Raw genomic sequence first — 25341 nt, 5'->3', positions numbered from 1 at the left:
GACAGTCTGCGCAGTATTGAGCGAACGGGACAAGGCGCTAAAGTGTTAGACGGTCAATTTTCGCTCTTCGGATAGCTAGTTAGCTAACAATAGCACAGAAGCCCCGCTATCACATGTCAAATTGTGTCGGGGAGTCGGGGAGACAAGGGGCAAGCTGTCAGATCCTTGAGAGGGCCCGCGACATCGAAGACAAGAATCGCAAAGCACGGGTGTCGCATCTATGATTATTGATGACATTATTTCAGCTGCACGAGTCGCAATTAGTCCCAGACAAGCTCGGGGGGAAGATAATGAACGGAATGCCACATCTGCCCCAGGGTGACGTTTATCTGTTGAACTTTACGGGGATTTGTGGATGGTGTGATCCGTGCTGAGTTAGATTAGTGATTAGTTATTGATCCGAAGCCAATGAGCCAGCGATTGTGCTTATCGTCGAAAAAGAAACAGCAAAGGGAAAAGAGCCCTGCTAACACGCAATGCAAGATGTATCTGACAACTACGTTTGGTCCGAAGCACAATTATTCCGGAGAGCGGCACCGAACAATGAACATGGATTCAAACAGGAATTCGAGCTTCACCAGGGCGAGCATCCTGTTTGAGCCAGGAGGGTCTAGAATGAATTGGCGCTGGGCAATCTGAGTCTCTTAGCGTTGGATAGGCCAAAACTGATCCATTGGAGTGGGGATCCGCCACTATACATGCAATGCATGTCCATGTACTCCGTAGTTGCATCTCGAACGAGCTGGGCTCATTAGATGATATCACGTCTTGCCTATTCTGTTTGCGAGAATTCGTTATGATGGAGAAACAGATATCGATGTTCATCAATGGTGCTGGATGGGAGCCGGTGGGGAGACGCACCTCTGGAGGGAAGCTGGGAATAACAGTAATTAAAAAAAAAAAAAAAAAAAAAAAAAAAAAAAAAAAAAAAAAAACAAGCAACAAGAACCACGGCGGATCAACAATCGTAATTTATTCGAACATCACCGGTGATGAAGAAGCGGCAGACATGCACCGCACCGCCTGCGCAGACACTACTGGCACAGGAGAATGCGCCCTTGACGGCGATGCAGCGGAATATTATTTTTACTGCATCAAAGCTGCGGCCTGGCCACTTTCACATGCCTGCGATCCGGGCGATCAGTGGCTGGCAGCTCCGAACTCACGGACACGAACCAGCTGGGCCCTGAGGTGGAGAGCCCAGCAGAGTTTGAGAAACGACAAGGAAGATACAGATGAAGTCAACGGTGCGCGCAATCCTTGGTTCGGGAGAGTTAGTGCTGCTTCGGAAAGCTGGGAACGCAAGAGGGTTGGTTGTTCTGGGCACGTTTCCTTCTGCCTCTGTCTGGGCCTCGATTAGCTTCAAGCCGACAACGCACTACGAGAGCCTTGATCTTGCTGGATCTCTTTCCTTGTTCTTCTGTCGATATAATAATAACAGCCAGCTTCCCGCTTCCTGTCGCCTCTGCTGTTGTTTTCTTCTTCTTCCCGTCTACAGCTTACCTAGGAAACGCCCTCGTATCGAATAGTGTCCGATCTAATACCCTATAACATACATACTCCTTCATCGCCCTGACGTATTTCATCACTATCAATAGAGTCGGTATCTCTCTTTACATGTATTGCTTCATATGCCGTTGTGTAATTGTAACTGATTTCAGCAGGCGCCATCCCTCAACATGGGTGAACCCATCGTTAATGGCGAGAAGCCATCCTCCCAATTCCTTCATGTATGTCCCCTTTCTTTCCAAGATGTCCCCCTTCAACCTCTCTCCTCTCCAACCTAAACCTAACTAACCTCTTTCCGCCCGCAGCACCTTTCTACCTTGCCTGTAGGTTCCGACTCCCTCACTTATCTCAAGAACCACCCCTACGGCCAAAAATCCCTTCAACTCGCCGATCAAGGGTACGCCAACTACGCAAAGCCCGTCCTCCGTTTGTTCTCCAAGTCTTACAACTACGTCGCCCCCTTACGTCGCCAAAGCCGACTCCCTAAGCAATGAGGGCCTCAAGCGAGTCGAAAGATCGATTCCCCATCGTGAAGAAGGACACGGAGACGATCAAGGGTGCTCTCAAGGGCTACATCCATATGCCATTCCGTGTGGTCGAAGAGGGCAAGAAACATGTCCTTCAGGTTTATTCGGCGGAGTACAAGAACTGCGGCGGCGGCGAGGGCTACGTAGCTGCCGGCAAAGCAGTTATCACCACCGGCCTGACTATCACGTCTGAATCGCTGGAGTGGCTGCGAGCGTGCATCACCCGCGCTGAGCAGAAGGGGAGGGAAGGTGTCGAGGCTGTTTCGGAGAAGAAAGCCTCGAAGAAGTGACTGAGGAGAAGGAACCCCACAGAGGCTTGTCCCTATCCGCCTGCCGCCAGCCGCCAGCCGTCACATCTTAATGAACCTGGATGGCAAGGCGGGGGAAGTAGTTAACGAAAGAGGAAAAGAAAAAAGAAAAAGAAAAAAAGAAAATTTCTGCTTCCTCCTAGATTGAGAAAAAAAATGTCTGTGTTACCGCTCGTGCTACTTGCTACTTGCCGTATTGGATAGGTCAGTTTCTTTCTGTCATATGCAGGGTTTCTGGGACGTTTTTATTTCTGTTTAGGGTGACTTCTATATATATTTATATGCCCTCGACTCTATTCTTTCACTCATGCTGATGTTCCCAATTTTGGTCAGTTAAGGCGCACTACTGTTGATTGTCAATTTGTCGATCTGTTTGAAAATTTCTCCTTTCTCATACATTGTTCACGTCTGCCTGCTTCTTTCTTAGTTGTACCATAAAAAATGTGTCCTTGTTTGTTGGAGAATGCCGTCGCATTTATCTCGGCTTAATATATTGTTGACATACTCTCTTAGTTTATTTCATGTTATCAAATCTAACTTTCTGGGTATCGAATGGTATTTTTTTTTTGTCTCTTTCATGTTGAGCCTGTTTGCTTGTAAATTCATTTTTTCTTGAGACAATGTTCATAATCGATGATATCATCGAAACAAAAGGGATTGGATTGGGTTTTGTTTCATATTTGCATGTGAAATCTAAATATACATGTGAAAAAGGGGACAGATTTTAGACCTTAGTTAGACCTGGGAAGGAAACAAAAATTTGCCACTCATCGGAAAATGAAAAAAAAAAAAAAAAAAAGAAGATCTGGAAAAAATTTAGAAGGAAAAAGGAAAAAGGGAAAAATGGGTTTATTTACCTAGGTAGGAAGTTTTACCCTACTGTCAACAGAAGTTTATCCTAATTTTTTTTTTTTTTCTTTTTGCCCCCTCTCTCCTCTCCTACAAGAGAGAGGTAATGATACTAATTATAATTATACAGTTCCAACCTCCGCTTCCCATATGTAGTTTCCCGCCCCGCCCTTTTAATTAATCAAGCATTCCCGCGGTCCTGAGCGCTAACTTTGTTAAGCGAGCGGTTAAAAGACGTACTTTTAAGCTGGCGCGTCTAGTGATTGATTTGCTCTTGGCCTTGGGCCTTGGGGGGGAGTTGGGGGGAGCTCCCAGCAATCCACCACGCCCAACCTTCTAAACGGGGGGTTTCTACGCTGTGGTTTTTCTTCTTTAACGCTTTTGTTCTCACCTTGCCTTAAGTTAGGCTGTAGAGTACATGTACTGTATGTACTGTACATGTTACCGTGCAAGCTTCTTTTTTTTAATCAGTTTCACTGGTGTGAATGGCACATGCTATTTTTTGCTTGAGACCTCCTAGTGTAGCAGGCATGCTATCTTTACTCGCTCGGTCGATATTTTGTGTTGACGATCGTGCTGTAGCAAGAGGCCAAAAAGAAGAAGAAGAAGAAGAAGAAGAAGAAGAAGAAGAAGAAGAGGAAGAAGAAGAAGAAGAAGAAGAAGAAGAAGAAGAAGAAGAAGAGAGAAAGCAAAGGAAAAAAGAAGGGAGGAGGGGAGAGAAGATCATATCAAACCGAAAAGGGGGGGACAGGGAAAAATGGGGAAATAGAAAAACGAAGAATATACTACGCGAAATCTGCTACACATTTTCGGTATTCTACAATTGTGGAATGGGAGAAAAATTGTCGCCGGGGAAGGCTCAGTGAAACCAGAAACCAGAGCAGGGTTGAAGTAGCAAGATGTAACGCCTACGGTCTGCCTTGCCATCCTCAATCGGATGGCATGGATGTTGGCGTCAGCGAGAGGAAATGTAGATATCCAGCGGGGTGTAAGTCTGCTCCTCCGCGGACCATCTGCCACAACAGAGACTGGCTGTTCGGGGGTGAAATGCGGTGAATGGGACTCAGGGGAAAGCAGATTCGCTATCCATCCACATTCATGTCTGGAAATGATGATTCAATTTCATCATTCTGAAGAGGAGAGATACTTAAAAAGTTTCTTTCTCGTGGTTAGATGCTTGGGAGAAGTCTCATTGGGAACTGGCCGGCGAGATAATAATATCACACCGTTTGTTAGGCAAGGAATGATGTTATGGGAATCAACTTGTTCCCGAACATCGCCCCGCCCGCTAACTGACTTCAGAGCACAACTCATCATTATTAATTTATTGGCCCTGGACAGGCCGCGCGAAAATGGCCACAAGGCTAGGCTAGTCGTGAACAAACCACCCTGCGAGGGTGGAGTATCAAAAGGAGAGAAATTGCACCTTACGGCTTTTGATGGTGATAGGCGGCGTCCAAGTAGTGTATAACTATGTCACGGGTACTGTTCAGCATAGCAAAGGCGTAGACGATCGTACCGGTGGCGTGGAGGACAGGACCCCTACCTGCTCTGGAATTCCGCTCGGAGGGATTGAGGTGATATTGCGTCTGGAATCGGGCCAATCCATGGCTGCGTTGGATTGCCTCCGGTGAAGTATTTTGTCAATGACATAGCATCCGGGCACTGAACCGCCAGAAGATCACTGGCTTGCTCCGCCTTCTAGAACATCCTCCGAAAATTCCAGAACGATGCATGTCCGCAGAGCCGGTCGTATGTGGACCTCAGGATGCACATGAAGCTACCGACTATGTATGAACAAAAGGCCAATTTCAGCGCAAGGCGCAACGGTTTCCGCATTAACAAGACTGCTGGGCCTGGAAAAGGCTGACCCGGGCTGTTCGAACCGTTGGAAGAGTGGCAATGCTTGTTAGTTAGCAATAGTTCAACAACACACACTGCAAAGATTCGCTTTGAATCTCTTCGTGCCTGGCCCATGTTGATGTGTAAATTATGCGATTCCCCATTCAAATAATTGTGTCAGGCCACATCTTGACATACTCCACCATTGGCTTCCGCGCGGAAGCTTTGCAATACCGATGTTTCCCTGTAGTCAAGTGAGGAGGGTTATGTATGGTTTAGCCTGACCTTAGCTCCGGCTTATCCTATCCTGGGACAAGCACCAGTTGGGGGTCAGTCAGGGATTCAATTCTATCTTTCCATGAACCGATGTGGCTTAGACCTTTGGGAGATCAATTGAAGTCTGGTGTCATTGAAAAGGGAAGCAAGTCTTTACGTCAAGATATCTAATCGGCACGACACAATGAACACTGTAAGGAGACAAGCCAACCCCAGCAGTTAGTTAAGTAGAATAAGTTACGGAGTAGTCTTCTAGGTGCTCCAAGGACAAGGATAGCCATAAAACCTGTAGTAATAAAATCAACCTAACCCCTTTGGCTTGCGTCTCCTCAATTGGACCATTCACATCAAGCTAATCTCCAGGTAAGCGGAGCTACTGGCCTTCTATTCTTCACTGACCAAGGGCCGCTGAGACACGAAATGTTTATTGGCCATCTCGATTTACCACGCGCCTTGAAGTCAGCCCAGTAAACGAGGAATCTCCAGAATCGGCCGTTGCTGTGAGGGATGATCGCATGAGACTATGGCAGGAAAAGCTGCTCTCGTATTTCCTCAGGCTGGGGGCTTGAACGGTGCTGCTGTACATACAGAGGAGGCAAAGGCTACCAGAGAAACTTTTCCAACGGCTCCTGCAGCATGTGACGGCTTTCCAGATTAAATATAGAGCATTCATTGTTGTTATTCGACAGGATCCTCCAATTTTTTCCGGACCTCTTTGATCGAATTTCTCTGCTCGTTGGATGCGCATCCCTGACATGGGGCGGTTTTCGTAGTTTGCCTAAGAGGACCCATAAGCTATAAAAAGCTATAAAAAGCTGCCGCCGTCCCTCCAGGGCTCCGCATCAACGTTTGGCCCACCATCCACATCACTGCCAACGCTAGAACCCGGTGTGCCATCAACAAGAACAATTTACATCGAGATAATTGTTATTCGAATCAATACGCCCCCACAACGATCACAATGTCCTCGCAAAACTGGGATGAATCCGTCCCACTGGCGTCAAACCACAAAGCTCCATCAACAGGCCCACTTCCCAGCGACGTCGGCTTTCGACCTTCAAACAATGGGCTTGTGACTGTGCAGCCAGCCCGCCTCGAGGACCTGCAGCCAAGTTATGCTCAGGTCCTCAAGCATCCCGATGGCGACGCTAATGTCCACGGCTGGTATGCATCCATGAGTAAGTCAATATTACCACTTAACCGTCAGGCCGCCCTGCCCTCTTGAAAACATCAAGGTTGACGCCCAACCTTTCTTTTATCTAGTTCACACCTTGGGCGAAACCATTGGATTCATAGGCGCCATCCCTTGCTGCTTATGCTGCCCCAACCCCTTCAAGCCTATTGATCAGGGTGAAGTCGGCTTGGTGACGCGGTTCGGTCGCTTCGAACGTGCTGTTGACCCGGGTCTCGTGAAAGTCAATCCTCTCAGCGAGCATTTGACTACAGTCGACGTGAAGATCCAAATCGTTGAGGTTCCCCGCCAAGTTTGCATGACGAAGGATAACGTCACCTTGAATCTGACCTCCGTTATCTACTACCACATTACCTCTCCCCACAAAGCAGCCTTTGGCATCACAAATATTCGCCAGGCGCTTGTTGAACGGACACAAACCACCCTCCGCCACGTTGTCGGCGCCCGTGTGTTGCAGGACGTCATCGAACGCCGGGAGGAAGTCGCCCAATCGATCGGAGAGATCATTGAGGAAGTTGCTTCGGGCTGGGGTGTCCGAGTGGAGTCGATGTTGATTAAGGATATCATTTTCAGCAATGAGCTCCAAGAATCTTTGTCAATGGCTGCACAATCTAAGCGTATTGGAGAGAGTAAAGTTATCGCTGCTCGCGCAGAGGTGGAATCAGCCAAGGTTCGTAAAACCCATTCTGCTCGTACCTCTGCGTTTTACTTTGATAGTTTGTTTCATTCAACTAACGACGTTACACCCTATAGCTCATGAGGACCGCCGCCAACATCCTCTCTTCCGCTCCCGCTATGCAAATCCGATATCTCGAAACTATGCAGGCAATGGCTAAGACCGCCAACAGTAAAGTCATCTTCCTGCCGGCTATCAACCAGACCGTCCAGGAACAACTCCGAACCGCTGATGCCGCTGGAGAAGGCCCAAGTCAGTACGGTCAGAATTACGAAGGGGACGCTGACGGCTTTCAACAAGCAATGAAAGCCCGCGTGGTCGAGGATATTTAGAGGTTTGCACGATAATTATTGTCAATATCGTGATCACTCCGTGCCGATGTTGGCGGATGGAATGGAACGTTCTAAGGCCTAGCTCCATCCCTCTTCTCCCCCTTCCCCCATGCCCCCTCTCCGCCCCTATTCTTCCTCCGTAAACAGCTTCATTGATTTTATGCATTCTTAATTCTCAGCAACCCCCTTCTATTTCTCTTTTTCCTCTGGAACGGTCTATTCTCCAGCTCTTTTCAGATTGCAGCGATACCCTTTCATGATTTGAGTTCTTTACTGTCTACGCTCGTTTTTGGCTGCCTCCCTCTCTTCTGCTTTTTGTTTTGGTATGTGCATATGTATGAATGACTTTTCTCCGCCCAGTGTACACTTTGTATTTAGCTGCTCAATTTGGTTTTTTTTTATTTTTTTATTTTATTTTTTGAAACTTCGCTCCTAATTTGGATTATCCTCCTCTCCGCTCACAAGATTGGAAAAATTGCGGGGGGAGGCTGCATTAAACGCGAAGCCAATATATAAAAATACAGGCAAAATTCCTGAGAGAAAAAAGAAAAAAGAAAAAAAAAGAAAAAAGAAAAATCGGTCCGTCAAGCAAATTAATGTCTCAACATTTCTCCGGATTCTCCTTCTTTAAACCCCGCATATCGTACGTACTTAGTACTCATTGCACTGTCCATGTTTGTGCGACACTATATATAATAATCGTCATAACTCAAATCCGTCCAGTCGTTCTCAGCCCAATTGCTGCTGTTATGGTTGATTTGATTTAATTCGATTAGTTATTATTCTTTGATTGTTGCTTGCGTCGCTGAGGCCTCCCTCTAGGTATATACATACATACCTAAGTAAGTACATACATTACGGTACCTACTATCTATGTTTTTGAGGGGTGCAATTTGTAGTAGTTCTTTGCTTTTGGGCTTGATTTTCCGCCTTTGATGCAGGGCTGTTAAGATGGAGAGAGAGAGAGAGAGAGAGAGAGAGAGAGAGAGGCGGGAATGACACAGACATTTTTGATCGAAACGTCGTGATATACAACCAATCAATCGAGAATTTTAAAGACGTTTCAACGGGAGCTTGTACCAACTGGTGTATATAGGGATGCGCGATGCGACGACCTACCTAGCCCTTTAGTGGTCGGCAGCATGTGTTCCCAGTTCAGAGACAAGGGGCAAAGAAAAGGATGACGATGACAACCTCCGTTTAGATTGAGAGAGAACGCTTTTGCTTTTGGGGGAAGAGGAGAGACCAGGCGCCAGCGACTGCACTGGAGGTTGCGGGTTGGGTGAGCGGTTGCTATAAAACTTCTTTTGCTGCAGTCAAAGCAAAGGTTCCCATTCGTCAGCTCCACTTGGTCAACTATTTTTTACTCGTACTCATACAATATTGAGGAAAAAGGAATCAACTAAATAATGTATCTTTATAAGGAAAAAACACCCTTTTACCCCGTCCAAAAATGGAATTTCGCCTAGCCAAAAATCAAATACTCAGACGTGATACAGGAATGAAAGAGAATAAGAATAAGGGAATCAATCAACAGCTGGTAGGAGCAAAAAAAAAAAAAAAAAAAAAAAAAGTTGATCATAAAAGCAATCAATACAGACTCCATATATAAACTCTCCCTAATAAACCGCGACCTTATTTTGCTTCTAGAGCCGTGGCTGTCTGACCGCAATGTATTTGTTCCAAGTACATGAACTGAGGACATGCCTGGCCCAACACAATAAAAGGTCGTCCGTCTGTGGCAGAGAATTCCGTTTTGTCACTTTTTCTATAAAGCCCTCCTTCCTTCCGTGTCCCTGCATGGTCCTACCGCCCCGGTTTCGCAAGCATATACCTCACCGCTTCCGCAGCAACAGGCGTATCCCAAGCACTATTCGCTCCACCCCGTCTGAACTCCGGTCCGCTCCCATCTTCCCCGCCGCCGCGTGTCGCTTCACCCATGATAACTTCCAGATCGCGCTTCTGACTGCTCGTCCAGCGCCTGATGAAGTTGGCCGGATCCTGACTCAGCGATTGGAAGAACGCATGTCTAGCCTTGGAATGGGTGAGTGCCTGGACAACGACGGCGAGTTGGTCATCGAGCGCGGAGACTTGACGGAGCATGTTGGGGTAATCTGTGGCCGTTGTGATTGAAAGCATTTTGGCGCGCAGCGGATCGTCTACGGCCACTCGGATATCGTAGACTGTGGGCGTTGGGTTTTGGTGGAATTCCGGATCGACGCGAACTGTGTAGGGAAGTTTGATGGGGTCTAATGGGGAGGTGTGTGCGCTGGCACTGTCGGGGATGGCGGGGAAGAACATTTTGTCTCGGTTGAAGAGCTGTAGATGTCTTAGTTAGTCTGTTGATATTAAGGGGGAATAGAAGGTCCACAGAATCTGGAGTTATATGGAAAACAGTATAGATGCTTTTGACGTACAGCCTTCAAACGGTCATCGCATCGCACTGCCCTTTTATCTTCATTTTCTTGAAGATCCATTGCTTTTATATACTCCCATATGCCCACGACAATGCCGCCGCGTGCTTCTTCGTCCGTATCCAGGATGGATGCTAGCTGCTTGCTCAGTCTGAAGCGCTCTGGGTTTTCGTCTCTTACGAGGCTAATTGTGGCATTGAGGTTGACTTCCGCAGCCCGGGAAAACTCAAGAGAGTCAAAGTCGGCGCTGGGTGGTAATGACACAGCACCGGCCGGTATGAGAGGTTTGGTCCAATTGATAGTCGCTAGATCTGCGACGCCAGAGGACACATTTGTATCAAGTTCAACCGTGATTGACTTGAAAAAATGGGAAAGGCGCTTTCGTTGGGGTAGAGAGTGTTTCTTGGTCTGGTTTTTCTGTTTTTGCGCCGAGTCCTCCTCCATCACATCCGGATCATTCTGGCCATTCGTCTTGGTTTGTTCGTCGTCGCTATCACTTTCTGAATCAAAGGTATCGGATTGGTCATCAAGCAACTTCCCTTCGATCTTCACCTTGTAACGCCCGCTCCCAGATCCACAATTGCCATTCTGGCCCATTTCTCTCTGCCATGGCTGGTTTTCCACCGTATTCGAGATCCATATACGCAACGTTCGGAATCTTTTCACAGATCTATTGACGGAATCTTGAATATCCAATCTTTTCCTCACCATAGCTGCATCCAGGCGTTTTTCGACCTCCCGCAAACTTTTATATTGCGCGACACCATCACCTATGATTGACTCCTCCACGCCATCCGGAAGATTCTTGTCTGTTGGTTTCCGACTCCGTCGCAAGGCGGCATCAATAGGATTGGGGACATTGCGCTGGGTGAGTTGAGGGTTTGGAACTGGAGCTGCGTGTTGTTGGATGGGGACCGGCATCATGGCGCCTAGGATTGGGAGGCAAATTAATATATACAGGCTTGTAAGAAAAAAAAAAAAAAAATAACAAAAATAAAAGCAAGTGTCGCGTGTAAAATGGGATATTAGATTGAAATAAGCAAGAAACAACGAATCAAACGGATCAAGAAGCGAAACTCACCAGGGATGGGAACAGCTCTACGCGGAGTGGCAGGTGGACGATGCTGGGTGGCCTGGGGATAGCCACGGTAGTTGGGCTGCATCGCAGCGTTCATGACTCTTGGTCTAGTCGGTTGCTTGGGTTGAACTAAAGGCACCGAAAGAAGCGAGCGGACCAGCAAATAGGAGGGGCTAATTAAACGGAAATGTGGATGTTTTGCTTATCGACTATTATCCTTCAGGCGAGCCTTGACTTTGAGCTTGTTCAGGAGAAAAAAAGTGTTTGCTGTGTTTGACAGCCTCAGCACGTGAATGGCTTATTCATCAATCGGACCACCTGCCCAGGGCCACAGCAGATGAGGAGAATCAGGTCAACGACCTTGGGCACATTCATTCTTACTGTTATGTGCTTGCTCCTCTTCAAAGTAGAATAAAATACTCTGGGCCATGTACTAGTAGTTATCGCCTACCAACATACAGCGTACTCCGTACTCTTGGAGAGGTTAGCTAGCTAATTGCTTGGTCTTGCGCTGTTTATCCACTGCTTGGGAAAGATGTTGAGCAGGCTAGTTCTCCACATCGCATCGCTGCCTCCACTGATTGATGCACTGCCTCATTCTTGTCTATAAATGTCCTGTTTGTATGATGGATGGCAAACCCTTCAGCATCTTTCGACATACAAAAGCACTGCAATATATCCTTTTTGGCCCTCATATTCATGTTAAAGAAGGGATGCAATACCCAACCAATAAGTCAACTCAAGGCTCTCATATTCTTACCGATGCACCACGATGGACCTAGATCATAAAGGGCCGCCACCTGCCTTCTATGATAGCAGCTCACCACACCAGGCGGAGTCGTCTCCTCCAGATTATGAAACTCTTGTTTCCCGTACTCCTTTTCCCCTGAGCCAAACACCCAGCACCCTTGGTCCGGCAGCACCCACAATCCTCACCATCGATGGCAAGTACATTTTCTCGTCCAAGTGTCCTGACCGCCCACTCTATAGTCTCTCTCATGAGCTGGACGGTCATGAACTAGGGACTGGCATACTGGTAACGCGACTAGGAAAGAAGAAGCGGGACCTTGATAGTATATCTCAGAGATATCAAATCCCTGGGAGTGATGTCTCCAGGCAGGATGTATTTGCTCTCCTGAAAACAGCACAACTTTTTTCCTCCAATGGGGGGTTGCTCATAGATGGACGGAAATGCCCTTCCGACAAACTTGGAAAAATGAGCAAGTGCATGACAAGATACGGTTTCGGATGGACAGCTCGTGGAGACGGCTTGCCTTTCTTGGAAGCTCGGCCAACTCTCTTTGCGGAGAAAAAGCAACAAAGTGACCCGGATGCTAGTGGAGAGGCCAATGGGCGATATTATGAATGGAGACTAAAAGACAAGGTAATAAGGCTGAAAGACAAAGCAGAGGACAGAGAGGAGACGCTCCTTGCGATCGAGACCAGAAGACGCTGGGACACTGAGAATAAAGTGGAAATTACTAAACCAACACTGGAGCTAAAAACAGATGTTGATGCTCTGGAGTTGCAGGTCCTCGATTTTTTCGTTGCTGCGTGGTGCATGCACAATTGGCGGGAAGCAAGAGACATCACAAAGGAGTCTTTGACATGGAACGAGTGTAAGTATCGCGTTGGATTACTCATGCATCCAGTTTCTATTCTCCATTCCGTTTGTCCCATACAGTTTGAACTGACCTGGCTGTCGTGGACCAGTTATTGTGGCGGACGTAAAGCTTGCGAAAACAGAATTTTCTGCCACCCCCTGAAAAATAGTAGCAAAACACCGCAGAAATAACCAAAATATCCACGTATCTCTAAAATCATTCAAATATCATCCAATCCATTCAAATACGCACCTTTATCATCAAATCTGCCAATATGCCCCCCCAGCTCAGCGAATTTACCACCAATGAGATCGTACGCCTTCTAAATGATGGTTATATGCCTGCTCAGATTGCGCGGACCATTGAGTGCAGTCTGGCCACTGTATATCGAATCCAACGAAATATTCGCTGCTTTGGAACTGCTAGAAGTCCTCGTTCAACATGGGGTGTAAAGCCAAAGATCACACCGGATATCTTGTCAGGTTTGGAGGACTTTTTTGAGGCATATCCAACTGCATATCGCGATGAGGCTGTCTGCTTTGTGAAGGATGAATTTGATGTTGATATCCACCCTCGATCGATATCTAGATTGTTGAAGAAACTGAATTTGACATGGAAGAAGGTGATTAATTATTGCAATTGTCACTTATAGAACCTGCTAATCTGTCAGTTCTATTTGATATAGGTTGAACCTGTGGCCAGTCAACGCAACGAAGAACTTCGAGCTGAATGGCGTATTCAAGTTACTCAGTATCAACCTGATCAACTTATCTTTTTAGATGAGAGTGCTGCGAATGAACGTACTGCAGATCGACGATATGGATGGTCAAGCAGAGGATTCCCTTGTCGCATTAGAAGGCCCTGTAAACGATCTCGCAGATGGTCAATCTTACCTGCAATAAGTGTCGATGGATATCTTGATTATGATATATATCAGGGGTCCTATAATACAGAGAGGTTCAATGAGTTTGTACGTGTCCGGATACTGCCCAAATGCCAATGAGGTTATCACTACTTAGTGATGGATAATTGCTCTTCTCATCGTTCACAAGCACTGCGAGATCTCTGCAGAGAAGCTGGCATTGGACTTTTATTCTTACCTCCATATTCTCCTGATTATAATCCTATAGAGGAGTCATTTCACGCGTTGAAAGAATGGATTAGAAGATACAGATGTCAGTTAGAGAATCAGTTTGATGGAGATTTTGAAGCCTTCTTGCATCATGCAGTTGAGAATTTCATGGGAGAAGAAGATGCAAGAGGATATTTCAGATCGGCTCATATAGGATAGTATTGTAAAATTTAAAAAGATTCAGATTACAATTCAATTATGATGATATATAATATCTAAGTTTCAAATTCAGAAGCAGAAGCAGTATGAAGTCTGCTGTCATCATTACAAACAGCAGATAAAGACAATTTAATCTCCTTCAACTGTGACTGCCAGATAGAACTCTTTAACCCATTTCTTATTATCGAGAATATACCCATTCCAATATTCAACTGAACCACCTGCTCATTTGTCATTGTCCGTATATGATCCAGTTCAAATCCTTCATTCTGAATAATGCTCTTTGCAGTTAAAAGAGCTTCTGCTCTTCGAGGTCTCTCTGTCATCAACCAGTTGAAGAACTCATCAATAAACAGATCCGCGTGTTCACCAAACTGAGGGATTGGACTACTTCGAATAGGAGGCAGGTTCGGATTCGATGGCAGGTTCGGATTCAATGGCAGGTTCGGATTCGATGGCAGGTTCGGATTCGATGGCAGGTTCGGATTCGATGGCAAGTTTGAATTTGATGGCAAGTTTGAATTCGATGACAAGTTTGAATTCAGTCCTCCCATGCCTCCCATTCCTTCCATCATATATTTCATCACCATCACATTGATTATCTCACTTGGAGACACAATATTAGATGAAGAAGGAGTTGAGGGAGATATTGGATACGATAGAAGCTGACAGTCATATCATTTGTTGTGACATTCCGTAACTTGATCTTTATAGGCTCCTTTATCCCATTGATAATCACCCGTTCATACAGCTGAATGAGATCTCAGGCTCAGGGGTAGGTGTTCGCAGAAATCGAGGATCTTCTGACTGTGTCTCCTCCTCCTCCTCCTCCTCCTCCTCCTCCTCCTCCTTATCCTCCTTCTCATCATCAGTTGGATTCTCGTCATTATCCGGAACATCCGGAACAGGCGGTTTGGACAGACGAAGGCGCAGGGTAGTTGGAGTCCTTTTACGAGCTTGCGAGGCAGTAGAACGGTGGGTGTTGCGGGGCATATTGGCAGATTTGATGATAAAGGTGCAGATTTGATGATAAAGGTGCGTATTTGAATGAATTGGATGATATTTGAATGATTCTAGAGATACGTGGATATTTTGGTTATTTCTGCGGTGTTTTGCTACTATTTTTCAGGGGGTGGCAGAAAATTCTGTTTTCGCAAGCTTTACGTCCGCCACAATAAGGAGCAGGCTAAAGTGACGAGGAGGAAAAATGCGCGAATAAAAGGCACTGAGGAAGCAACTGTGATTCGACCTGTTTCGACAAGGGGGATTTATTACTCCAAGGGCCTTGGCCTTCAACTCATGGCACTCGCCATAATCACCTACAATGGACCGTCGGGTATCGTTACATGACATGGTTATTGTATCTATCAAGAAACTCGATTTTACGTTGAACTCTGTTAACCCAAGGTTTTTCATGTTAGCATCCGTTTCTCACTGTTTAAATAGGCCATATTGAATTTCCTAGTTTTCTACTTTTTCCATTTTATTTTCAAACGCCCTCACCTCTGTATGCACATTTTTGCAAATAATTGGCTGCACATCTTTATTGGTCTTGACAGTGCACTTATGTCTTGCTTTTATTTCTTTCTGGTCTTCCATTCTATGTGCTATTTGATGTAATGTTTGGGCCATGCAATTCCTGAGAGTGCAGTGAAACAGATATCTCCGACCGCGATGACGTTCAGGATAGTCAAATCCTACCACCCAGTGGAGCCTGCTAAAGGTTCCCCTAACATCTACCTATGTCTACCATTGGTCCTCCTAGGATTGTTTCGAAACAATGGAAGTCCTTAACAATTTTTGTCCGTTGTTTTTGGTTTCAGAATATTTTCTCATCCTTCCCTCCTCGGAATTTTTCACCAAGGAAGATTATATGATCATTTATTTAATCATCAACCATATTAAGCTTGTAGCTATCTAGGAGGGGTATACCGCGGGATGGGAAAAAAAAAAAAAAAAAAAAAAAAAAAACTCGGAGGAATTTTCCACCTCCCTTTCATACACAAAGGTAGCATGCAATGAGCAAAAACAATCTAAGTCAAAATTTAATTCACCTCCTTTTCCGTTCAATCAACCTCCATAGCTTCCACCACGACCCCTTTACCACCTCTTTTTGCCCGCACATACCCAACAAACTCATCAATAGCACCCGGCCACGCGCCATCCTCGCTCCACCAGTCGAACGTTTCATCCTCCTTTGTCTTTCTCATAAACACCTCGACCTGTTCCCATAAGTCTTTATTGACAGGTCTCTTCCAGCTTTCCTCAACGAACTCAATCCACCAGTCGAGCCAGGGCGTGCTGCGCGTGTTCCAGTTGATACCACCATTGGTAGTTGTAAAAAAGAGTCGCCACTGCTCCGTGGCTATATCGAGAGTGAGGTTGCGCTGACCCGCTAGACGGCAGATGATGAAGGTGTAGCGATATACGCGGCGGAAAAGGTCGGGTTCGTTTGGGATACGGGCGCGAAGCATGGATGCGTAGGAGGCTTGTTTCGAAATCGTGTCGCAGCTTTGTTTGGGTTAATAGCTAGATACATGGAATGGGGGATTTGAAAGAAAGAGCACAATGGACGAGAGAAACGAAGGAGACGATGATAACGAACAAAAACAAGAAAGGCAGAATGGGATATGACGCATTTTAGAGGACTAGGGCAACACACTTAATGTTTTTCCAACCGTCAACAAAATTTTCTCTTGTGAATTCGCCCATGGATGGAGACCGTAGGTGTTCTGCGATGGCGAGACAAACAACCTCGTCTAATTGTACTTGAATGTCCCCTAAGTACCTAACAGCACCTTCAATCCCAATGACATCTGGATTTCCTACAGGATCATCTATATAAAATTCTCAGAAGGCCATCATTTTGTTGTATGTGGAGACATCGGTTAAAGGAACAGACATACCGCGATAGCTATCAAATAGCTTGTTGAGTTCCGCAACCGCATTATTAGAACCGCTGTCTGCTGATTTCTGATAATACCTGTGGAAGGAAATTTCAGTAAGCAGTGGCAACATGATTTCAGGTCAAGGAACAAGAAACAATAAACGGAAGAACGAATAATTGACAAATAAGCAAAATATTGGAGTGAATGGAAATGAAAGAGATTCCGGATATCGACCAGACAGGAACAAAAATGGAAATGGGCATAAACCGAACGAGGCCAATATCCCATCCCAAGTCACCCAGGCGTGTAAACGATGTATGTAGATAGCGGGTAACGCCTAGAAGCCAGCGAAGTGAAGAATTACACTGTCAGCTCCATTCCCGCATTTTGCCCGGGGAATAAATATGGATTCAATAGGACTAGGAAATGGTGAAGGTGAAGATTCGTATAGCACGAATGGATTTTGGTTATTCATTTTCTCTCCGCTGCGTACTCTGAGGGTTATGGTAAAATGATTGGGAAGAACGTGTCGTAGCCAGGCGCGGTTCTTATAAGGCAACGCCCCAATCCATCGGCTCTGGTGGATGTACAATCCATCAAATATGGCTCAATGAAACGAAGAACCCCAGATGGTACGAGAGGAAGAAAGGGAACTGGCTGCTGACGAGGAGCTGATATATCAAAGGGTGAGACAATTTGTATGCAAGCACATGAAGTATTGATAAAGGATTGCAAAAGCGGCGAAACGACATGTACGGGAAATGTCATCTGTGATATGAATTGAAATAGCGATTTGCCGTGAAGCATGAGGTACATTCACTTGAACCAAGTTGGTGATGGAAGCCTAAAGCCTAGCACCGATATCTCCAAGAAATAACTTGAAGAACGACTTAGTAGAAGGACAATGCAACGCCTTCCAGCAGCTGACTCGCTAATCGTACTTTCGTTTTCGATTTGCCCCTACAAAGGGCTTTTGAGTGTTGTGTATTTAGAGAAACTTGCCTGCAGGAGGAATGCTTTATTCTATGGCATGCAACAGGATTGTTCTGACGAAAATGGAAAGGAGGAAAGGAAACCCAGAGAATGTCCGTCCAAAACAAACGAGAATATGGAGTAGGAGAAAAACCATGGATATCACCTACGCGTCTACAGCACGTTCAACATTCCATCCGTTTGATTTGAGAAACTGGAAATGAGTCAGTATGCCGACAAGGGAGCAATAGTAACATAATACATATTGACTGATAAATAACAAGGCTCATTATCGACACATCAAGGAGAAAAGTCAAAGATCCAAAAAGGAAATAAAAGAAAAGAAAGGAAAAGAAAAGAGAAGAAAAGAAAAGAAGATGAAAATGAAAAAAGGCAAGCCATATGACGTACCTTGCCAGCAACATCTCGGGCGCCAGTGATACCAATAAACTGTGATATCATTTGTTTCTGGCTTGGTGAATATAGCGATGGCATCTTGGGAGACTTCAAACCCGTATCTTCTTTAATCGATGTTAATCAACTAAGGGCAATCTCTGTCTGACCGAAAGAATCTCGAAAGGCGGGGGTGGGGTTGTAGGAACGCTCTAGATGTGTGAGGGAAATGGATGTTTACGAGGTGTCCGATATAAAAGCCGTCAAGCAGATACACAAGAATGGTGGTCAGTATATAAATAGTTCGAGTTGTTGACCAGCGGTTTCAGCCTTGTAGATCGCCTCTGTTGTTGTCTTTCTCTTTCCTGCGCCGCATCTCCGCGAACATTTGGACGGGATTACCCGAACGAAGCGCGCGGCTAATTCCCAGCTTAATTCGACCTCACGTGGACATAAGCCCTGAACAGGCAGAATGAAACCAAATATTCCGAATATATTTATTAGGCCCAATGCATCTAGAATATTTTCACTATCGATGATTACTCTAGGCTACCATTTAGATTTGGTGGTAGGCACCAGAAACCAATGTCTCTCTAGCAGTGAATCTGGGAACTTTCCGATTCTAGGCACGACATGAGCGTAGTGGGTTAATCAACACACATACGTAATTAAAATGAACTTGAAGCTATAGATTTGAGTAAAAGTGGACACAGAACAAAGACGGAAGCCTGGAAAGTAACAAATGCGACAATCAGAAGTAGACACAAGTAAACGCCAGGATTTTTCCACCGGACCAGGAAACGAATAAAAACAGAGAATAAATCTAAGAATTGTTACGTGGTAAAAAGTGTATCCTCCTGTTTATGATGTTAGAAAAATTCTCTCGCCCAATATAGTTGGCCAGGTGACCATAGATATGTCCCGAAATGTATTTATGCTTCTTACCTCTCTGAGATACTCTCCTATATCTGCCTGCCTAAATGTTGCAATGCTTGTGGAGTCAAGCCTTCGTGCTTCCGCTGTTGATCGAGCGGTGACTCCGAATCCCTATTGTACACGAAAGCGTAATGAGCAATCACCCAGCCAATAAACAAAAGACATGGTATATGTCCAAGACGATCATGGTTATAACGTACTAAAGGCGTGTCATCCATCGAATACACTACCACACCTGAGTGTTCCGGACAGTCTTCACTCCACCGCCCAACATGCGCTTTCACAATATTCCCTCCGTATAGGAATGGCATCTCCCCGTTCGGCTTGATCCAGACCTTGTATCTCGCATGCGGTGCAATCACGTCCAACGCAGTAATATGTAGTCTGAATTTGCCCGTCTTGGTGAATTTCCCGATGCAAGTACCTAGCGAAAGAAGATTTTCGCGAGGCACTGCCGTGGCCAGGTTGGCTATCGATAGGCGCACATAATATACTCGGGAGCCATGGAGGCGGAAGACATGGCGGTCATCTGCTGAAGACTGGTCGCCTTCTGTGGCAGAAGAGGCGGGAGGTGCGATTAAGTTATTCAGGGAACGGCCAGTGTAGTTTGCGAGCTTGGAGAAAAGGGTTTTGGTTTCTGTCTCCGTGAGGGCGCGCATGGCAGCGGGATAATCTCTCGGAAGTACACGCTCCAGAGATAAGGGACCCAAGGAATAACAAGCTCTGGTGTTGAAGGAGATCCTAGAGCTGTGGGAATCTTTTTCTGCAAATAAAATTTCCCCGCTAGCGTGAAGTCTTGGCATTTTCAGTCCTACGAAATTATTTTTTTCCTACCACAGCAATACTAGAAAAGATGATAAATGCTTGCGACGAACACAACTACCCATGGCAACCGGACATGCATTTAAACGAAAAAGGCTCAGTTTGTCTAAGGATGGTGATTCACATACACCATTTACGAATGGCTCCTCTATGAAGGATTTCTACAGCCGAGCTGCAGAGTGGAATCTCGAACAGGATTACGAGCGCCGGCCGCGTAAAACGAGCAAACGAGATAAAGAGAAAAACCGTCTTCCGATTAAAACTGCGGAAGGGACGATAGAACATGTTTCAGAACCTATTGTGGAAGATGACTCGGAAGATTTATTCGATTCGGACGAAGATGATGTGGAGGAACAGCCAGAGGCCGAAGTTGTTGAGCAGTCAAAACCACATGTGCCTGCTAAAGTCCAAATTCTAGAGGCAAAAGAAGAACTGGCAAGGATCGCAGAGCTTATCAATGAGGATCCAGAGGAGCATACCGGTTTATTTAAAAGGTTGGCAGATATGGTATCAGAGACCTCGCTTCCCGCAGTGAAAAAGCTAGCATTGGCGACCCAAGTGGCTATATATAGAGACGTGATTCCTGGCTATCGGATAAGGCCGTTAGGCGAGGACGACATGACGACCAATGTTTCGAAGGACGTACGGAAACTTCGTAATTTTGAGCAATCGCTTCTCGCTGGGTATCAGAACACTGTCAAGATGTTAGCTTCGTTCGCGAAACCACAGACAAAGGAAAGTGTTGATACAGAAGGCTTGAAAGCTGTTTCAATCAATTGCGCATGCAGTTTGCTTATTGCTGTATCCCATTTCAATTTTCGGGGTGAGCTGCTAAAGATTCTGGTTTCGCAACTTGGTCGGCGGAAGGTCGATGACAACTTCGTGAAGTGTCGCGAGACAATAGAGAAGCTCTTTGCCAATGACGAGGATGGGATCGTGTCCATGGAAGCGGTCAGCTTGTTGTCTAAAATGATGAAAGCTAGAGACTACCGTGTTCACGACAGCGTGTTGGATACCTTTTTACACCTGCGTCTACTTTCCGAATTCTCTTTAAAGGGCTCAAAGGATACCATTGATAGCCACAAGAGCGACCAAACAATTAAAGGGAAAAAGCCAAAGATGAAGCGTGAGTTTAGAACTAAAAAGGAGCGAAAGCTGTTGAAGGAGCGAAATGCAGTTGCAAAAGATATGAAAGAAGCAGACGCCCTCGTCAGCCATGAACAACGGGATAAGATGCAAGCAGAAACCCTAAAGCTGGTATTCGGCACGTATTTCCGCATTCTCAAACTCCGCAGCCCAAATTTAATGGGTGCTGTGCTCGAAGGCCTTGCGAAATACGCCCACTTAATCAACCAGGACTTCTTCGGAGACCTCCTTGAAGCCTTGAAAGAACTCCTAGCGCAAGCTGCCACCTCCGATTCTTCTGAAACCGCAGATCCCTCGGATACCATTAATGGACCTGATTCCCTCGAAGAAGTTGCTACAAGAAGTATAACCCGCGAAGCGCTCCTCTGTTGCATAACTGCCTTCGCTCTTCTAGAGGGTCAAGATGGCAGCAAAGCTGCCTCCACACTGCACCTCGACCTCAGCTACTTCATGACCCATCTCTATCAATCTCTTTATCCCCTTTCTTTACATCCAGAAATCGAATACAACCCCAACAAATCCCTACATCTCCCTGACCCATCCTCCTCGCTTCCCGAACATGCTCAAACTAAGACCAACAACAGAGTGAACTTCCAAACTCCTACAGTTCTTCTCCTGCGCTGCCTCCAATCAACCCTCCTTGCCAAAGGTACTAACGCGGCCCCTCCAGTCCGCGTAGCAGGCTTCACGAAACGGCTCATGACCGCCTCGCTACAGTTGCCGGAGAAGTCATCGCTGGCTTTGCTCTCGTTATTAACTCGTGTAGCGAAGCAGCATGGGCGGAAGATCGCGCCGTTGTGGAATACTGAGGAGCGTCGGGGGGATGGCGTCTTTAATCCGCTGGCTGAGACGGTCGAGGAGAGCAATGTGCTTGCAGGGAATGTGTGGGAGGGCGAGTTGTTGAGGTTGCATTATTGTCCGAAGGTTCGGGAGGCTGCGAAGGAGGTTGAGAATGTTGTTGCGTCGGTGAAGTAGCGGAGGCGTATTGGCGGGGTAAATAAGAGTTAAGTCTTAATATTGTGATTAGAATCATGGGTTATAGATTTCCCTCCATATTTACTACCAATCGAGTGGTGTTGCTTATCGTGTGCGTTATTTGAATAACTGGTCGTTGCTAACTTACCTTGCCGAGAGCCTAAAATGAAGTCGAGGGGGAGAAAACGATGGAGATAAAGAAGCCTGGAGAAGCTACAGTCGAAATATCGAATTCCATGCGAGTGCCAAATTAATCTTATTCAATTGAATTTCGAACAATTAATTCCAACACCATATCCACATAGGACCATTCCACGACCAGAGATAAACTCACAAGTTGAAAAAAGACAGAAAACCGGAAATAAACTACTGAAAGGGCTGAAGAAGCGAGTGCACATTCCGTGTTATTCACGACATGTTCGAAACAAAAAAGAGAAAGATTGAATATACGACCAGAGATGAAAAAGAAAAGCTGGAAACTTCACAAGCCGAATCCAGACTATCTTATCACACTGTCATGATCATTGTGTGCTTTAGTTTGGTGGGCCTTGCATATCGTTATTTCCCTGAGGATTCACCTGGTGGTACCAATTCGAAACGCCTGCCCATGGCCTATGCGCGTTGAACTCAGTGTTGGCAGCAGGCCATTGCCCGACCTCAGGACTGCTGCCGACGTTTTGGGTCCCATGAAAACGATGAAAGCCTACTTGGGAGTATCCCTGCCCCGGGTGTCCTGGAGGCGATCCGTAATTGGGGCTAAAATCGCGATGTGGCATGTAACTCCGGTTTGAAGGCACTGCCCCGTCACGCGTGGAGGTCTGGTTGTGCCTCATGCTAAATTGACGGTGAGGGTATCCTCTGTATTGCCCAGAAGCGTGCGCATGAACACCATGTGTTCCTGGATTGCGGGAGGAAGGTTGAATTTGGGATTGTGCTTCATAGCCGCCATGTGTATACACCTGCGAAGCAGCTGACACTGGCTGTTGCTGTCCGGTAGAGTTTGGGGTCGCAACTGTGTGGCAAAAAGTTAGCAACTTTTTGCGGAGTGCAAAACGAATGCCTTGGAGCTTCTCACATTTCCTGCTGCCACTCCCGCTCGCGCTGCCACGTCGACTCATTCCACCGTTGTGACGTTTCCAGAAACCCCTTTTCTGGCTCGTTGGTGGGCCGTGCCAATTACTAAATTGTTGTTGACCTTGGTCCTGCGCCGTATCCCCTCTCACCGAAGGGCTTGTCTGGGAACGTCTTCTTCCCATTGGTCCTCCAACATTCTCTTTGCCAACATCGTTTTCCCCCATTCTTTCTGTACCTTGTACAGTTGATGGTCTACCCTGATCAACAGGGGTTATGTATGTGGTAATCGGAATACCAGCAGGAGTATCGTGAAACCCTTGTTCCACAGCATCAGACCACTTTAGATCATCGCTTTCTCTGGATGCTGGATTTGCGGAGATGGTGTTTGCCGTATTGTCACTGATTTTCGCCAAGGTTATGGCAACCGATTCCACTGCTTCATTAAATTCTCCAGCTACCTGGGTGACGTGATTGGTGATACCTTCTTCGTACGATGCAAGGCTCCTAATGCCTGCCTCACTTTCCAGTTGCTGCGGCTTTCCCGAGAAAGCTTTTAGATAATTATTGGTGTCTTCGAGCTGCTTTTTGATTCTTATCTGTTCGATTTTAATAGCAGCAACGTCCCCGGCGAGGGCCTTGAGGTGCGAAAGGATTTCATTCTGAGCAGTTCCTTCGACTGGTAAGTCCTGTGGAACCTTTTTAGAAGAATCAGCTCTGGGCGCCGACTGTTCCACCACGTTGGAGTCTTCTCCAGGAGAAGTTTCTAGCTCCATGTAGTGGTCGTGATGCGAGTGAATGGAAGGCTGGACAAAAAAAGGCGGCCCCTGACCACGTGATTTATTACTTCTTGCTGAGCTTCTGCTGGAGATTTTCACAGCGCTGGATATGCTTGCGCTTCTGCCATCGGGGACGAAAGAACTATAGGAGCTAACGTCTCGAGAATGTGGGCGTTGTCTAAATCCCACTGGCGTCGGTGGGCGGAGGGGTAGCTGGGGCAAGGAGGCGTGCACGTTTTGGCCCGGCAACAAGACCTCAGTGTTGTTCTCGCTTGAAGTTCGCCTTGGAGTCACAGTGCTGCTACTCCCGCACACAAACTCAACATCCGCCATTTCGACTGAGCCCTGAGCACTTGGAATTCTCCTCTCTGGTATGACCAGTTTGCTGCTGCCTCTCGTGCCGCATGTCCCTTTGTTGGTTAGGCTTAAATCAGGGGATCCAAGAATAATTCCCTCCAACTTAGGTAAAGCCTGGCAGTAATCTTCTTGAGGTGTCTCTGCTGACCCTACGCTTGACTCAGGAGTGAAATTCGGCTGAGCGGCACTCCGATTTCCACCATACTCCTCGCCTTGAAGCCTAGGCGTGGAGCTTACCTTCCTCACTGCTCGAGAAGGTTCGCCTAGCACCTCAGAGAAGGAGTCCCATCTTGGCAGAAGCGGCGCTGAATCCGGTTCTCTGTCGGTGCCCTTCTTCTCCTTGGGGTAATATATTTTGGGCTCTTCGGACCCTTCAAAGATGTTGCTAGTTGTTGTAACAGTTGCTGGGTTAGTTGCTGGGGGTGGTGCGGGCTCGTAGTTTCCACGGCTTCTGGGAGGCGGCGAGTAAGTCAGGGGCTGGAGCAACTCAGCCATTGCTTCGCGTTCTTGGGCAGCAAGATCTTCTCCTTGTGCCGCCTTCTGTCCCTGTTCAAACCTTAACATGCAAACGTTCTTAGGTTTCGGGCCCGTCGTTGGCCAGCTGGTGTTTTCCCGCTTTATCTTGGATGATAATTCATGGTTAGCGCCGTTGTACACTACTGGTGGTTTTCCCTCGTCATTCAAACATATAACAGAAAAAGAAACATAGACTTGCAAACTTCCCTATCCACACAGCAATAATATGGAGATATAGGGTAAAATGCAGGTAAGTAGAATCTAACAGATGACAATATTACTTCCACCGATGAAGAGAGAAACTGATGATTGTATTGACAGGGGGTTGAAGGGGGTGTTGGAAGAGATAAGCCAATTAGATATAGGAAACGCTAATAGCGAGTCAAGACAAAGGGATCAGAGCCCTGGCAGTTCATGGAAACGTTGCCTCCAGTTTCCAATCAGGGAACTTGGGCATTGCCAAAGCCGATGTCTCCTTTTCATATTTGACGGTTGGTTGATTCGTGGGGGCATGTATAGACTTGGGCAAAAATTGTAAAGCAGAAACAGGGTCAGGAGGAGGCAGATCTCAGGAGAAAGCAAAAGTCA

The 25341-nt window shown here is 46.4% G+C and overlaps 11 protein-coding genes across 11 annotated transcripts; 6 read left to right on the top strand and 5 right to left on the bottom strand.

Moving 5' to 3' along the window:
* Positions 1-1009: 1009 nt before the first annotated feature.
* Positions 1010-1360, top strand: HCAG_06563 (predicted protein; the record flags this gene model as incomplete). The annotated part of the gene is made up of 1 exon (XM_001538908.1): positions 1010-1360. One exon carries the CDS (start codon positions 1010-1012, stop codon positions 1358-1360), a length of 351 nt encoding a protein of 116 aa, XP_001538958.1.
* A 319-nt stretch (positions 1361-1679) lies between these two features.
* Positions 1680-2326, top strand: HCAG_06562 (predicted protein; the record flags this gene model as incomplete). Its single annotated transcript, XM_001538907.1, has 3 exons — positions 1680-1730; positions 1815-1906; positions 2014-2326. The coding sequence occupies 3 exons, from the start codon at positions 1680-1682 to the stop codon at positions 2324-2326; spliced, it is 456 nt and encodes a 151-aa protein (XP_001538957.1).
* Positions 2327-2807: 481 nt separating this feature from the next.
* Positions 2808-5063, top strand: HCAG_06561 (predicted protein; the record flags this gene model as incomplete). The annotated part of the gene is made up of 5 exons (XM_001538906.1): positions 2808-2899; positions 3324-3345; positions 3776-4181; positions 4643-4770; positions 4899-5063. The coding sequence occupies 5 exons, from the start codon at positions 2808-2810 to the stop codon at positions 5061-5063; spliced, it is 813 nt and encodes a 270-aa protein (XP_001538956.1).
* Positions 5064-6272: 1209 nt separating this feature from the next.
* On the top strand, positions 6273-7511 carry HCAG_06560 (conserved hypothetical protein; the record flags this gene model as incomplete). Its single annotated transcript, XM_001538905.1, has 3 exons — positions 6273-6489; positions 6575-7173; positions 7257-7511. 3 exons carry the CDS (start codon positions 6273-6275, stop codon positions 7509-7511), a joined length of 1071 nt encoding a protein of 356 aa, XP_001538955.1.
* A 1806-nt stretch (positions 7512-9317) lies between these two features.
* On the bottom strand, positions 9318-11100 carry HCAG_06559 (conserved hypothetical protein; the record flags this gene model as incomplete). The annotated part of the gene is made up of 3 exons (XM_001538904.1): positions 9318-9830; positions 9929-10854; positions 11007-11100. 3 exons carry the CDS (start codon positions 11098-11100, stop codon positions 9318-9320), a joined length of 1533 nt encoding a protein of 510 aa, XP_001538954.1.
* Positions 11101-11775: 675 nt separating this feature from the next.
* HCAG_06558 (predicted protein) lies at positions 11776-12769 on the top strand (the record flags this gene model as incomplete). The annotated part of the gene is made up of 2 exons (XM_001538903.1): positions 11776-12622; positions 12717-12769. 2 exons carry the CDS (start codon positions 11776-11778, stop codon positions 12767-12769), a joined length of 900 nt encoding a protein of 299 aa, XP_001538953.1.
* Positions 12770-14285: 1516 nt separating this feature from the next.
* Positions 14286-14891, bottom strand: HCAG_06557 (predicted protein; the record flags this gene model as incomplete). The annotated part of the gene is made up of 2 exons (XM_001538902.1): positions 14286-14500; positions 14648-14891. 2 exons carry the CDS (start codon positions 14889-14891, stop codon positions 14286-14288), a joined length of 459 nt encoding a protein of 152 aa, XP_001538952.1.
* Positions 14892-15894: 1003 nt separating this feature from the next.
* HCAG_06556 (predicted protein) lies at positions 15895-16916 on the bottom strand (the record flags this gene model as incomplete). The annotated part of the gene is made up of 4 exons (XM_001538901.1): positions 15895-15931; positions 16026-16409; positions 16687-16735; positions 16805-16916. The coding sequence occupies 4 exons, from the start codon at positions 16914-16916 to the stop codon at positions 15895-15897; spliced, it is 582 nt and encodes a 193-aa protein (XP_001538951.1).
* A 2068-nt stretch (positions 16917-18984) lies between these two features.
* Positions 18985-19746, bottom strand: HCAG_06555 (ribosome biogenesis protein NIP7; the record flags this gene model as incomplete). The annotated part of the gene is made up of 3 exons (XM_001538900.1): positions 18985-19008; positions 19097-19198; positions 19288-19746. The coding sequence occupies 3 exons, from the start codon at positions 19744-19746 to the stop codon at positions 18985-18987; spliced, it is 585 nt and encodes a 194-aa protein (XP_001538950.1).
* Positions 19747-20059: 313 nt separating this feature from the next.
* HCAG_06554 (conserved hypothetical protein) lies at positions 20060-22030 on the top strand (the record flags this gene model as incomplete). The annotated part of the gene is made up of 2 exons (XM_001538899.1): positions 20060-21704; positions 21735-22030. 2 exons carry the CDS (start codon positions 20060-20062, stop codon positions 22028-22030), a joined length of 1941 nt encoding a protein of 646 aa, XP_001538949.1.
* A 533-nt stretch (positions 22031-22563) lies between these two features.
* HCAG_06553 (predicted protein) lies at positions 22564-24732 on the bottom strand (the record flags this gene model as incomplete). The annotated part of the gene is made up of 2 exons (XM_001538898.1): positions 22564-23907; positions 24475-24732. The coding sequence occupies 2 exons, from the start codon at positions 24730-24732 to the stop codon at positions 22564-22566; spliced, it is 1602 nt and encodes a 533-aa protein (XP_001538948.1).
* Positions 24733-25341: the final 609 nt, after the last annotated feature.

Source organism: Histoplasma capsulatum, genomic scaffold, assembly GCF_000149585.1.
Source record: "Histoplasma capsulatum NAm1 scaffold_6 genomic scaffold, whole genome shotgun sequence".
In the NCBI taxonomy this organism is placed as follows: Eukaryota; Fungi; Ascomycota; class Eurotiomycetes; order Onygenales; family Ajellomycetaceae; genus Histoplasma; species Histoplasma mississippiense.
Note: the sequence above shows the minus strand (reverse complement) of the source record. Positions and strands in the feature narration are given on the sequence as shown.